The sequence below is a fragment of the Pleuronectes platessa genome, chromosome 18 (assembly GCF_947347685.1).
Source record: "Pleuronectes platessa chromosome 18, fPlePla1.1, whole genome shotgun sequence".
NCBI lineage: Eukaryota > Metazoa > Chordata > Actinopteri > Pleuronectiformes > Pleuronectidae > Pleuronectes > Pleuronectes platessa.
This window is the reverse complement of record NC_070643.1, coordinates 17,295,374-17,311,073: the sequence shown is the minus strand read 5'-3', so window position 1 is coordinate 17,311,073 and position 15,700 is coordinate 17,295,374. Positions and strand designations below refer to the sequence as shown.

The 15,700-nt window shown below is 43.0% G+C and overlaps 1 protein-coding gene across 1 annotated transcript; it reads left to right on the top strand.

Moving 5' to 3' along the window:
• Positions 1-653: 653 nt before the first annotated feature.
• lrrc71 (leucine rich repeat containing 71) lies at positions 654-13,554 on the top strand. The gene is made up of 17 exons (XM_053447075.1): positions 654-720; positions 1,329-1,367; positions 1,444-1,608; positions 1,743-1,850; positions 2,093-2,168; positions 2,263-2,337; positions 2,426-2,494; positions 2,616-2,775; positions 2,866-2,949; positions 3,089-3,163; positions 3,341-3,445; positions 3,540-3,597; positions 3,681-3,754; positions 3,862-3,888; positions 3,979-4,093; positions 13,161-13,252; positions 13,361-13,554. The coding sequence occupies exons 1-17, from the start codon at positions 654-656 to the stop codon at positions 13,484-13,486; spliced, it is 1,515 nt and encodes a 504-aa protein (XP_053303050.1). The 3' UTR covers positions 13,487-13,554.
• Positions 13,555-15,700: the final 2,146 nt, after the last annotated feature.

Sequence of the window (15,700 nt, the reverse complement as noted above, 5' to 3'; positions counted from 1 at the left end):
TTTTGAGGCTGATAGTCATCTTGCTGAAAACCTCCCCTTTAATTCCACTTTATCTATTATGTCAGAAACAACCTTTTGAGACATAATTCATCGATTAAAAATGTATCTGACTGAGCCTCTGTGAAAGTGAAGAAACACGACACATCGAGACGTTTCCCTCCGTCAGGTGTTTACTCGCCCGTCTCCTGAAAGTTGAGGGTCATGTTATGTGAAATGAAAACTTGATCTCCTCTGAGAGTATGAGTAAACCTCCCCCCTCCACCACCTCCCAGCCTAGAGAACTACAACTGTCTGTCAACTGTCTGTGACAAAATGATCCAACGATACATAAACACATTAGAGTTTTACATAAATTCTCAATAATTATAATAATAATTAAGCCTCAAAACAGTTATAAATTCATAAGAAGCTGATTTCTAAGACCATATGTTGGTTAAATATATTTTGTAGTCAGTCTTAACAAACCCACGTGCACTACTAGTTAAACTCAACCTGTGCAAATGAAAACCATGAATGAGTGAATGAGAAGGGGGCGTGGCCTCCCCTCTCAACTCTCGCGTGGACTCGTAGTTGGTTGCCCTAGTGACGTCCAAGCGCTTCATGTTGTTAGAAAACGATCCTGAATCAGTTCAACTTCCCTTTGAGACCAAACTATGTCCAGAAGGAAGCAAGTGAAGGACAAACCGGACAAGACGAGTCCAGAGGATGAGAAGACTACAGGTTTGATGAACAGTCGGCAGCCTGTGTTGGTTAGAACTGGGAGTTAGCCTGGAGCTGGCTGCCTGTGTGTCAGTGGAGAGGTGGAGAGCAGGTTCAGTACAGGACACTTTCATTTTTTTAATAAATATGGATTTCCCTGTGAAAAGTTGCATGAAATAGAAATAATTTAAGTGTCTGTAAAATGCTAATTAAAGTTACAAGTACACTGAAATACTAAATCTGTGGAAAAGTTAAATAATGATAATAATAATCGTTATAATAATGATAGTAACAACAATACACTTTATTTACAAGGTGGTTTTCACCTAAGAACACAAATGGACGTTTCGAAATTGTACACACAAGAAAAGAGTAACAATTATGGTCAGAACTAGATTAAAAGTAAATAAATACAATTAACAAAATGTGAATTCATTCATCTCTGCATCATATGATGTCATTAGAACATGCTTTGTGTAATGATGTGACAGTTATTATTATGATTCATTTCCCTCACTTGTATCATTGTCACAGGATTAAATACCAGTCTCATTCATCTTCTATTCTGTTGCATGTAAGTGGTTGATAAAAGGATGAGGTGTAAACTCTAGTCTTCCTGTTGTTTTCAGGACAGACTCCATCTGACACATCTTCTGCTCAGACCTTTGGTAAGTGACATTATCAGTCTGTCTCTGGAGACGCTAAGTGTTGTGTTGTTAAAGCTCTAAACCCTCCGTCTCTCAGATGAATATCAGTGCACAGGCAACGTGGAGATCGACTTCCCTGGGCATTGTGCTCTCCTGGACGTGAGGTGTGTTCCAGCTGTCAGCACCAAGCGACCAGCCTCCTCCTCCTCCTCCTCCTCCTCCTCCTCCTCCTCACCGGCTGAGATCGAAGGAGAGGATGCAAGTAAATAACAGCTTTGAATGAGAAGATACTAAAGAACCAGGAGCATTCATTACACTGGAAATACAATTGAATGTATTACACCTAATAGATTGTTATATAGGAAGACTGAATTTATAAATCAACTGTCCCTTCAGAGGACACCCCCTCCCAGGTAACGGACACATCTCACTGGTCTAAGCCACGCCTCCAAGTGGAGCTGGAAAACGATGACCCCCTCTGTGCCAAGAGTCTGAAGGTCTCAGGTAAGAATTAAAAACAGCCCAAAAAATATTCATAACCATATTTTCACGCTTGCTTTGACAGAAGATGTATGCATTTTCATAAAGGTCTCATTTAAGTTTCTAAATATGGTAGTGACCTGTCCAGGGTGTTGCCCCCCCTCTCACCCCTTATCAGCAGGGCTCCAGCTCTCCCTGCGACCCTCAGGCGATACAGATGATGGACGGATATAATATAATATAATATATGTTTTTAATATGCACAGGATGGAAGGTAGATGAGCAGATTGCCAGGGTGCTACAGAAGATGCTCCCCTCCCTGAGCCACCTCCAGAGCCTTCAGTGAGTAATGAGCTGCTGCAGACAGGTGTCCTCTCATCCCACGGAACAAGGGGACAGCTCTCACTGGTGTCTTCTGGTTCTCGTGTCCTCACAGGTTCTGGCAGGCGGGACTGAGCGACCCGGTGGTCACCTCCCTCGTGAACACAACGCCACTGTGCTCCAGCCTCAGGTGAGAGGACTCTGTTGTCTTTCTCTGTGTGAGTCCTTGTTTTGTTGCTCCCTGAATCACAGTGTTGTTGTACTTGTTTCTTTTTTAGGGTGGTGTCATTAGAAGGTAACACTCTCCCTGAACACTGCTTCCACTGTCTCCTCTCTGAAGACAGCGTGTGAGTCACCAAGCAGTTACACACTTCACATGGCAACACAGAGCAAAAATAAACCACAATCACACACACACAGAAGCACAAACACACCTGATTCCTCCTTGTGTGTGTCTCTTCGATCCAGCCTCACTCACTTGTCCCTGAGAAACAACCGGTTGGGCGATAGCAGTGCTCGTCTGATTGGGTCTTTGCTCTCAACGACCAGAACGTCCAACAAGAACCTGCTGTCACTCAACCTGGCGTTCAATTCTATTGGTGATGCAGGTGCTGCTCACATCGCTCAGGTATAATAACCCAGAACTGTCTCATTGGTCCCTCCACGTGTTCCCATCATAACCAGTGAGGTTCTGTCTTTGTCCTGTCGTCCCTCTCAGGGCCTGCGCTTGAATCGGGCTTTGCTCTTCCTCTCACTGTGCAACAATCAGATCGGAGACTCGGGAGCTGCTCATCTGGCTGCGGTATCCTTTTACATTAAAGTCTTGAAACCCGAGAGATAATGCATTTAGATCGGTAGTTAAGTTGTTTTAAATCCAGCTTATCGGGACCATTAGCATGTAAGTTAATAAGGGTCCACTGCTCAACACTTCTCTCTTTCAGGTTCTCTGCGAATTTGCTCTGACTCACGAGGAAGTTGTGGAGAGAAGGAAGCTGCTTCTGGAAAGATCTCAGTCTGTGAGTGTGGCAGTGACAAACATCGATAACTTATTAACCTCTATTATGTCCTTGAATGCAGTACTTAACTAAATGTACTTAGTTACTATCCAACACTGAGTGAGTAAATAGGTTGTTTCTGTCATTATGAACCTTTTTTAACACTTTGTAATTATTTGTATTGCTTTATATCTGCAGTCATCTCTAAGGGTCAACTCTGACCAAACGTCCACTGACCCACTTCCCTTGGTGGCCAGCAGCACTTCACTGAAAGAGGACAACAAAGGCACGTCCAAAAAAAAGGTAACACGTCAACATTGGTTTAATTCCAAACTATTTGATTTGCTACCTTCTGTAAATCTTGTACTAGTGATTCTTGATATCTGTTAAATTGTAGGAGGCACACAAAAAAGAGGAGAAACCCTCAACCAGCAAAGAGAAGTCGAACAAGAAATGTAACAGAGAAACACTCGTTTTATTATTCTATGACCTCAGGGGTGATTATCGCTTCATGGCTGTTTCTCTAAATCTCTCTTAGCCTCTGATGTGAAGGCAGCTCTGAGTAAAGGTGTGAAGCCCGGGGACCGAGAGGAGCAACCGAGTGCACAGGAGGTATCACACTCATGCTTCCTGAATCTGTGGATCAAGTCATACATGATCTAAACATGCACAACACAGTCAACAGCTTCTATTAACGTCACTTTGGCTTTTTTCTGCAGGTTCAGTCAAGCACAGCCCTGAATGAGGTTCGTTTCCTCTGATCCAAAATGTCGGAGTGGATAATGACTCAGGTTGGAGCAGATTGCTGTTGTTTATTTATTCTGCTCCTCCTCCAGCAGCAGGTGGAGACGATGGAGATGGGGAACCCCCTGCTGGACGAGCCGCTGCAGCACAGGGACGGGCAGCTCTTTCTGCCTGGAAACACAACTCTCGCCTCCCTCAACCTGACAGGTCGGTCAGAGACTGTGACTGTGAGACTGTGTCAGCTCAAAAGACAGATCTTAGGTTATAACATCTCACATCAGGAATATTTTCAATTGTGATTATTGGGGATCATCAATTTAGCTGTGAATTCCATCAATTTCCTTTTCAAGAACATGTTAATACTAGGGCTACGTTGTAGCACTTGCGGGCCCGAGCACCCGCACGTTGAAGCCTGTTGCGGTCGGTGGAGAGAGCGATCGATGACCAAGCGCACATCATCGATCGAGCATGCACTTCTCCACGTTAAATGCGTTTTGCGCTCTGCGGCAGTAGGTTTGCCAATAGGTGGCGCCATCACTATTATTACGCACAGACATATATATCTGTTCATGTAGGCGCTCTGATGTAGCGTGAGCAATTTTGTGTCAATTGGACAATGTTAACACAACTTAATTTTCACACTGATCAGTAGGTGGCGCTATGACCCTGAACTAATATTTATATGTGGAGCTGTTCAGAATAGTATTGTGATCATAGGTCAGTAGTTTGAAGCCGGTTGGATAATGCAGAGTGGATTAACAAAGTACTTCCTGTTTCCTGGCGAATCAGTAGGTGGCGCTATGACACTGAGGAAATATTGACACATAGAGCTGTTCAGGCTTGGACTCTGACCATGTGACAGAAGTTTTGTAGTGATAGGACAATGCACAGTGGAGTTATGATAACATCGTGTCCTTTGGCGAAGGAAAATCCTTCGCCGCACATCAATGTTTACACGGTTTGAGGAAACGTCACAATTCTGACCATGATCTAATGACTTGACTGATCTGATTTGAGCTGTATATTGTAAATCAGCCAGGAGCAGTTCATCAAAGTATAAAACATGTCACTTCCTGTAGCCACCAGGGGGCGCTGTAATTTCAAGTCATAATTTCTGTGTAGATGTCATCAGGATGGCACCCTTGTCTTACATGTCTAGTTTGGACTCGATTGGACAATGTATGTCCGAGATACAGAACCTCGTGTTTTGATGGCGTTTAATCAAACTCAAGACGCCACGCCACGGTCACACGGTGTGACGAAAGGTCAATCTCTTAATCACTTTTTATCTCCATCTTGTTGTGATGGCACTGATCTTAATTTGAAGTTAATCTGATGAAAGCCCTGGGACAAGTGCATCAAGTAAAAATGTGGAATATGGAAAAAAAATGGCCACTTAATCCAAAATGGCGGCCTCCCTGTTTGGTCAAGCATACCTATCCAAGATATTTTTTTGTTTGTTATGAAACGACACATGTCCCGATAGATTTGTATAAATGTCGGCCATCGTAGTGCCGGGGTTGCCCTATAGGGGGCGCTGGTCAGTTTTTTTGCCACACCCATTTCTTAAAACCATATGAATATCTTCAGGGGGGGGCTGTTGTTACACACATGTAGTTTGACAGAGATAGAATCATGAACACTGAAGTTACAGCAATTTCGTGTTTCACGGCGAGTTGATGAACTTTAATGCCACGCCATTCATATGGCGTTTGACGAAAAGTCACGGTAATCTTATGTCTTCATTGTCAATGTCTTGGGACCCATTTGATACAGTTTGACATGGTTGAGGTCAGTGGATGAGGAGAAATTCATCCAAGTGTAAGACAAGCAAAAAACAAGACATTTCCTGTTGCCACCAGGGGGCGCTGCGGTTTTAAGTCATCATTTATGCATAGATGTCATCAGGCGGGGACTATTGTCTTACATGTCTAGTTTGGACTTGATTGGAACATGTATGTCCGAGATACAGATGCCCGTGTTTTGATGGCGTGTAACCAATTTTTAACGCCATGCCACGGTCACACGGTGTGATAAAAAAAAAATCCCTCAATCATTTTTTATCTCCATCTTGTTGTGATGACACTCATCTGAATTTGAAGTTGATCTGATGAAAGCCCTGGGACAAGTACGTAAAAGTAAAAATGTGGGATATTGCCAAAATGGCCACTAAAAGCAAAATGGCGGACTTCCTGTTGCGTTTTTCATAATGCTCCATGAGACTTTTTTTCATGACTGGTCACGATACACCTATATCCAGATTTTGATGAAAATCCGTTATGTGGAAACCTAGGGGCTGGTTCCAGGGGGCGCTGTAGAGCCATTTTGCCACGCCCAATTCCAATTACTCCAGAATACTAAAATATCCGCAGACCTTGAATTTCCTGCAAAGTTTCATAACTTTTTGAGCATGTCTAGACCCTGAAAAAGCCCCCCAAAGGGAAATAATAATAATAATAATAATAAATATATATCTGTTCATGTAGGCGCTCTGATGTAGCGTGAGCAATTTTGTGTCAATCGGACAATGTTAACACAACTTAATTTTCACACTGATCAGTAGGTGGCGCTATGACCCTGAACTAATATTTATATGTGGAGCTGTTCAGAATAGTATTGTGATCATAGGTCAGTAGTTTGGAGCCGGTTGGATAATGCAGAGTGGATTAACAAAGTACTTCCTGTTTCCTGGCGAATCAGTAGGTGGCGCTATGACACTGAGGAAATATTGACACATAGAGCTGTTCAGGCTTGTACTCTTATCATGTGACAGAAGTTTGGTAGTGATAGGACAATGCACAGTGGAGTTATGATAACATCGTGTCCTTTGGCGAAGGAAAATCCTTCGCCGCACATCAATGTTTACACGGTTTGAGGAAACGTCACAATTCTGACCATGATCTAATGACTTGACTGATCTGATTTGAGCTGTATATTGTAAATCAGCCAGGAGCAGTTCATCAAAGTATAAAACATGTCACTTCCTGTAGCCACCAGGGGGCGCTGTAATTTCAAGTCATAATTTCTGTGTAGATGTCATCAGGATGGCACCCTTGTCTTACATGTCTAGTTTGGACTCGATTGGACAATGTATGTCCGAGATACAGAACCTCGTGTTTTGATGGCGTTTAATCAAACTCAAGACGCCACGCCACGGTCACACGGTGTGACAAAAGGTCAATCTCTTAATCACTTTTTATCTCCATCTTGTTGTGATGGCACTGATCTTAATTTGAAGTTAATCTGATGAAAGCCCTGGGACAAGTGCATCAAGTAAAAATGTGGAATATGGAAAAAAAATGGCCACTTAATCCAAAATGGCGGCCTCCCTGTTTGGTCAAGCATACCTATCCAAGATATTTTTTTGTTTGTTATGAAACGACACATGTCCCGATAGATTTGTATAAATGTCGGCCATCGTAGTGCCGGGGTTGCCCTATAGGGGGCGCTGGTCAGTTTTTTTGCCACGCCCATTTCTTAAAACCATATGAATATCTTCAGGGGGGGGCTGTTGTTACACACATGTAGTTTGAGAGAGATAGAATCATGAACACTGAAGTTACAGCAATTTCGTGTTTCACGGCGAGTTGATGAACTTTAATGCCACGCCATTCATATGGCGTTTGACGAAAAGTCACGGTAATCTTATGTCTTCATTGTCAATGTCTTGGGACCCATTTGATACAGTTTGACATGGTTGAGGTCAGTGGATGAGGAGAAATTCATCCAAGTGTAAGACAAGCAAAAAACAAGACATTTCCTGTTGCCACCAGGGGGCGCTGCGGTTTTAAGTCATCATTTATGCATAGATGTCATCAGGCGGGGACTATTGTCTTACATGTCTAGTTTGGACTTGATTGGAACATGTATGTCCGAGATACAGATGCCCGTGTTTTGATGGCGTGTAACCAATTTTTAACGCCATGCCACGGTCACACGGTGTGATAAAAAAAAAATCCCTCAATCATTTTTTATCTCCATCTTGTTGTGATGACACTCATCTGAATTTGAAGTTGATCTGATGAAAGCCCTGGGACAAGTACGTAAAAGTAAAAATGTGGGATATTGCCAAAATGGCCACTAAAAGCAAAATGGCGGACTTCCTGTTGCGTTTTTCATAATGCTCCATGAGACTTTTTTTCATGACTGGTCACGATACACCTATATCCAGATTTTGATGAAAATCCGTTATGTGGAAACCTAGGGGCTGGTTCCAGGGGGCGCTGTAGAGCCATTTTGCCACGCCCAATTCCAATTACTCCAGAATACTAAAATATCCGCAGACCTTGAATTTCCTGCAAAGTTTCATAACTTTTTGGGCATGTCTAGACCCTGAAAAAGCCCCCCAAAGGGAAATAATAATAACTAGGGCTACGTTGTAGCACTTGCGGGCCCGAGCACCCGCACGTTGAAGCCTGTTGCGGTCGGTGGAGAGAGCGATCGATGACCAAGCGCACATCATCGATCGAGCATGCACTTCTCCACGTTGCATGCGTTTTGCGCTCTGCAGCAGTAGGTTTGCCAGTAGGTGGCGCCATCACTATTATTACACACAGACTTATAGATCTGTTCAAGTAGACGCTCTGATGTAGCGTGAGCAGTTTTGTGTCAATTGGAAAATTTTACCACAATGTCATTTTCACACTGATCAGTAGGTGGCGCTATGACCCTGAACTAATGTTTATATATGGAGCTGTTCAGATCAGGATTGTGATCATAGGTCAGTAGTTTGGAGCCGGTTGGATAATGCAGAGTGGATTAACAAAGTACTTCCTGTTTCCTGGCGAATCAGTAGGTGGCGCTATGACACTGAGGAAATATTGACACATAGAGCTGTTCAGGCTTGGACTCTGACCATGTGACAGAAGTTTTGTAGTGATAGGACAATGCACAGTGGAGTTATGATAACATCGTGTCCTTTGGCGAAGGAAAATCCTTCGCCGCACATCAATGTTTACACGGTTTGAGGAAACGTCACAATTCTGACCATGATCTAATGACTTGACTGATCTGATTTGAGCTGTATATTGTAAATCAGCCAGGAGCAGTTCATCAAAGTATAAAACATGTCACTTCCTGTAGCCACCAGGGGGCGCTGTAATTTCAAGTCATAATTTCTGTGTAGATGTCATCAGGATGGCACCCTTGTCTTACATGTCTAGTTTGGACTCGATTGGACAATGTATGTCCGAGATACAGAACCTCGTGTTTTGATGGCGTTTAATCAAACTCAAGACGCCACGCCACGGTCACACGGTGTGACGAAAGGTCAATCTCTTAATCACTTTTTATCTCCATCTTGTTGTGATGGCACTGATCTTAATTTGAAGTTAATCTGATGAAAGCCCTGGGACAAGTGCATCAAGTAAAAATGTGGAATATGGAAAAAAAATGGCCACTTAATCCAAAATGGCGGCCTCCCTGTTTGGTCAAGCATACCTATCCAAGATATTTTTTTGTTTGTTATGAAACGACACATGTCCCGATAGATTTGTATAAATGTCGGCCATCGTAGTGCCGGGGTTGCCCTATAGGGGGCGCTGGTCAGTTTTTTGCCACGCCCATTTCTTAAAACCATATGAATATCTTCAGGGGGGGGCTGTTGTTACACACATGTAGTTTGAGAGAGATAGAATCATGAACACTGAAGTTACAGCAATTTCGTGTTTCACGGCGAGTTGATGAACTTTAATGCCACGCCATTCATATGGCGTTTGACGAAAAGTCACGGTAATCTTATGTCTTCATTGTCAATGTCTTGGGACCCATTTGATACAGTTTGACATGGTTGAGGTCAGTGGATGAGGAGAAATTCATCCAAGTGTAAGACAAGCAAAAAACAAGACATTTCCTGTTGCCACCAGGGGGCGCTGCGGTTTTAAGTCATCATTTATGCATAGATGTCATCAGGCGGGGACTATTGTCTTACATGTCTAGTTTGGACTTGATTGGAACATGTATGTCCGAGATACAGATGCCCGTGTTTTGATGGCGTGTAACCAATTTTTAACGCCATGCCACGGTCACACGGTGTGATAAAAAAAAAATCCCTTAATCATTTTTTATCTCCATCTTGTTGTGATGACACTCATCTGAATTTGAAGTTGATCTGATGAAAGCCCTGGGACAAGTACGTAAAAGTAAAAATGTGGGATATTGCCAAAATGGCCACTAAAAGCAAAATGGCGGACTTCCTGTTGCGTTTTTCATAATGCTCCATGAGACTTTTTTTCATGACTGGTCACGATACACCTATATCCAGATTTTGATGAAAATCCGTTATGTGGAAACCTAGGGGCTGGTTCCAGGGGGCGCTGTAGAGCCATTTTGCCACGCCCAATTCCAATTACTCCAGAATACTAAAATATCCGCAGACCTTGAATTTCCTGCAAAGTTTCATAACTTTTTGAGCATGTCTAGACCCTGAAAAAGCCCCCCAAAGGGAAATAATAATAATAATAATAATAATAATAATAATAAAAATCCTTACAGATTCAATAGGGCCTCTCACCATTCGGTGCTCGGGCCCTAACTAGGGCTACGTTGTAGCACTTGCGGGCCCGAGCACCCGCACGTTGAAGCCTGTTGCGGTCGGTGGAGAGAGCGATCGATGACCAAGCGCACATCATCGATCGAGCATGCACTTCTCCACGTTGCATGCGTTTTGCGCTCTGCGGCAATAGGTTTGCCAGTAGGTGGCGCCATCACTATTATTACGCACAGACATATATATCTGTTCATGTAGGCGCTCTGATGTAGCGTGAGCAATTTTGTGTCAATTGGACAATGTTTCCGCAACTTAATTTTCACACTGATCAATAGGTGGCGCTATGATCCTGAACTAATATTCATATATGGAGCTGTTCTATTCAGGATTGTGATCATAGGTCAGTAGTTTGGAGCCGGTTGGATAATGCAGAGTGGATTAACAAAGTACTTCCTGTTTCCTGGCGAATCAGTAGGTGGCGCTATGACACTGAGGAAATATTGACACATAGAGCTGTTCAGGCTTGGACTCTGACCATGTGACAGAAGTTTTGTAGTGATAGGACAATGCACAGTGGAGTTATGATAACATCGTGTCCTTTGGCGAAGGAAAATCCTTCGCCGCACATCAATGTTTACACGGTTTGAGGAAACGTCAAAATTCTGACCATGATCTAATGACTTGACTGAGCTCATTTGAGCTGTATATCTTAAAGCAGCAAGGAGCAGTTCATCAAAGTATAAAACATGTCACTTCCTGTAGCCACCAGGGGGCGCTGTAATTTCAAGTCATAATTTCTGTGTAGATGTCATCAGGATGGCACCCTTGTCTTACATGTCTAGTTTGGACTCGATTGGACAATGTATGTCCGAGATACAGAACCTCGTGTTTTGATGGCGTTTAATCAAACTCAAGACGCCACGCCACGGTCACACGGTGTGACGAAAGGTCAATCTCTTAATCACTTTTTATCTCCATCTTGTTGTGATGGCACTGATCTTAATTTGAAGTTAATCTGATGAAAGCCCTGGGACAAGTGCATCAAGTAAAAATGTGGAATATGGAAAAAAAATGGCCACTTAATCCAAAATGGCGGCCTCCCTGTTTGGTCAAGCATACCTATCCAAGATATTTTTTTGTTTGTTATGAAACGACACATGTCCCGATAGATTTGTATAAATGTCGGCCATCGTAGTGCCGGGGTTGCCCTATAGGGGGCGCTGGTCAGTTTTTTTGCCACGCCCATTTCTTAAAACCATATGAATATCTTCAGGGGGGGGCTGTTGTTACACACATGTAGTTTGAGAGAGATAGAACCATGAACACTGAAGTTACAGCAATTTCGTGTTTCACGGCGAGTTGATGAACTTTAATGCCACGCCATTCATATGGCGTTTGACGAAAAGTCACGGTAATCTTATGTCTTCATTGTCAATGTCTTGGGACCCATTTGATACAGTTTGACATGGTTGAGGTCAGTGGATGAGGAGAAATTCATCCAAGTGTAAGACAAGCAAAAAACAAGACATTTCCTGTTGCCACCAGGGGGCGCTGCGGTTTTAAGTCATCATTTATGCATAGATGTCATCAGGCGGGGACTGTTGTCTTACATGTCTAGTTTGGACTTGATTGGAACATGTATGTCCGAGATACAGATGCCCGTGTTTTGATGGCGTGTAACCAATTTTTAACGCCATGCCACGGTCACACGGTGTGATAAAAAAAAAATCCCTCAATCATTTTTTATCTCCATCTTGTTGTGATGACACTCATCTGAATTTGAAGTTGATCTGATGAAAGCCCTGGGACAAGTACGTAAAAGTAAAAATGTGGGATATTGCCAAAATGGCCACTAAAAGCAAAATGGCGGACTTCCTGTTGCGTTTTTCATAATGCTCCATGAGACTTTTTTTCATGACTGGTCACGATACACCTATATCCAGATTTTGATGAAAATCCATTATGTGGAAACCTAGGGGCTGGTTCCAGGGGGCGCTGTAGAGCCATTTTGCCACGCCCAATTCCAATTACTCCAGAATACTAAAATATCCGCAGACCTTGAGTTTCCTGCAAAGTTTCATAACTTTTTGAGCATGTCTAGACCCTGAAAAAGCCCCCCAAAGGGAAATAATAATAATAATAATAATAATAATAATAATAATAAAAATCCTTACAGATTCAATAGGGCCTCTCACCATTCGGTGCTCGGGCCCTAATAATAATAATAATAATAATAATAATAATAAAAATCCTTACAGATTCAATAGGGCCTCTCACCATTCGGTGCTCGGGCCCTAATTACATTTTCAACTATATATATATAAACCTTTTAGCAATGACACTTTCCGTATTTAAATTTGTTCAGAAAAGGTATAGGATAGTCAAAACTTGGAGATATATTAATTAGGTTAATACAATTTTTATTTGATAAAGGGTTTTAATGCAAACTGGTTGATCATATGCAGCAACTTCCCACATGGCTCTGAAGAAAATAAATACTGAAACCCCACGAGGAGCTCTTGTTTCCAAGAGCTCTTAAAAAGTCTCCAATCAAATCATCTGAGGTTTAGCCATTAAAAAGTCTTAAATAGATAAAAAAAATTTAGTGGGTCTTGAATGTGTTCATTGGTCTTAATTATAATAAAGTTTATTTAACACTGCTTCTGCCATGCCATGAAAACTGAGTCGTAAAAAAGGGCTATTCTCTACTTGGCTGCTTCGGCTTATCTTCAGTTATGGAGAAGTGTAAGTAATCCTGGGACTCTTCACCTTCCTTCATATCTGTAGGAAACAGAATCACAGAGCGGTCGCTGCCTCTGTTCCTGACGTCAGTGGAGATGCAGGGTGAGGATGGAGGCCTGCTGCGTCTCTGTCTGCAGGTGTGTTGCTCTCACCCCCGACTCAACGCCCTTCCTTATCTATTATCAATTAAAGTAGGTTTTTTTCAACCTCTCTTTCAATCTCTCTCCCCCCACCCCCCCTCTCAGAGAAACCGCTTCCCACCCGAGTGTGAGACCTATGTGAAGATAAAGGAGGTGATGGCACTCAGATACCAGAGAAGAACTGCTTGTGGAGAGACAGAAGAGGAGGGACAGGGACCACCTGAGCTTTAAATTTGCTACGTTGCATGCATCAGTCTTGTGGGGAATGAAAGGCCAGTGGCTGAACAGGAGGACAATGTTATTATAATTAAAAAACCAGATGCCTGTTTACGGATCCATTTTACTGCTTGGTTTTTGCTGACGCTCAGAATTTACACCAAGGACAAAGGCTGAGAACAGTCAAATACACAAATAAGTGCTGAATATAAAGAAGTAATACGCACAGATTTTTGAGTTCAGGGAACATTCTATAAACCTGTGAGGTCAAACAATGTGGTAACTTGATTTAATTCCAACACAGATTCAGCTCCTTCCATTTTCCAACTTGAACAATGAAGTCAAGAGACAAAGGTGACAAAGTCAGGTTGTGAGTGAGAAAAGTCTGCTGCAGCTGACTGACTTAAAAGTGTGATATAATGAAAAAGCTCATATTGAATATTGCACATTATTCCATTATTGTTATTCTGTCACATCAGCCTCTTCTTCTACTTCTTAGTTCAGTTTAGCCGAGCACCTTCTCTCCTCCTCTTCCTCATACTCGGCCCACTACTCGGTAAACAGAATTGTACTTGTTGTTTACATTTTAACCATGCCTTTGATCCTATCTTTAGACTCCAGACTTTGCCTATGTCACTTTTGATCACCAACGACCTCCAAACCAACTGTATTGCACCTGCCTACGAATCCAAAGAATAATCAAAGAAGAAGGATCAGTCCGTTTTTAAACATTTATAATGAATGATACATGGAGGGGGCTGATCAGTCCAGTGTAAAACAATCACTTCACTACAGTCGGCTACAGGCAGCTAGAAACAGTTAAACAGAACTCCAGTCTCTACAAAGACCACAGCACCAGCACTTCCCTGAAGAGTCTTCATTTCTCAGTGCAATGGCTGGAAGTGAGAACACAAAAAACTGGGTACCATTTAAAGTCAATGCCCATGAGGGCTATTCAGATTTCAATAAACCACAAGCTCCACCCGACAATGAACACTCTTGTGCGCAGACCGCCTTTGGACCAATCGGGCAAATCGAAAATAACAACATGGGCAGTCACATCACTAAGCCGGCAGCTGGAAGGTCGAGGTTCAACTACAAGATAAGTAAAGATAGAGTGAGGGTCAGGAGACTCAAGCAACTTCTATCGATCAGGGAGAGGCAGTTCAAGGAGAAATATGCAAAGTGCTACCAGGCCATCTCGAAACATGGAATTGAAGTCTTCGACCTGAAGCCCATTCTCGAGTTCAGTGAGGAGGAGGGGAAAGTCACAGAGCTCATCCACCATCAGAACGAGGCTCAGTTGACAGAGCCGCTCAGTCACTGGGAAAATGAAATTGTGACGCTCAAGAAGCAGCTGGCAGAGGCCAAAAGCAAGCTGAGGGACAAAGATGCAGAACAACTCTGGAGACAAAATACACCTCTCTGGCAGAGAACACCAAGGCAGACATCACCAGGCTACAACAGCGCTGGGGAAGGGAATTAAAAAAGTGGATGGAGGAGAAGAAAGACCTTGACCACAACAAGGAACAGCTGGTCAAGGAGAAGAAACAGCTGGACAAGAGGAGTGAACAGCTGGACGAGAAGAGCAAACAGCTGGACCAGGAGAGGAAATAGCTGGACACGGAGAGGACAAAGATGGATGAGGAGAGTAAACAGCTGGACCTGAAGAATTTGGACAAGAAGGAGGAGAAGAAGAAGTATTTTGAGTTGGTACAGAAAGTTATTTAATCGTTCGGCTCAGGCTGGACGACAGTAGCTAGCTCCCCCTCTCTCTATGACATTGCTCTTCCAGCAATGGACGTCACACCCGAATAGTTGATAGCGTTCCAGTTGCACAGGAACAATGGTTACATCCGCCATTGTTAGCAAAATAGTTCATAATAAAGAATTACGCCGCATTTCACGCACGACACCGTAGTAAAACACCCCCGGGCAGTATTTGGACACATTTAATAAGAGAAGTGATAGTAAACATTAAAAACTACAGCTTTACCTACTGTTGATATACGGAGGGGCTGAGGTTTATTGGAATGCGTCATTACTGTTTATCGCTTGACACAGTGGAGGTGCTGGGACAGAGGAGGATGATGGCGAAGCTGTCTTCTCTGATGGACAACCAGTCCCACCCCCTGCAGGAGACCATCACGGCACTGGTCAGCTCCTTCAGCGACAGACTGACAAAGCTCAAAACACATTCAGCACCATTGGATGCAGTTTAACATTTTT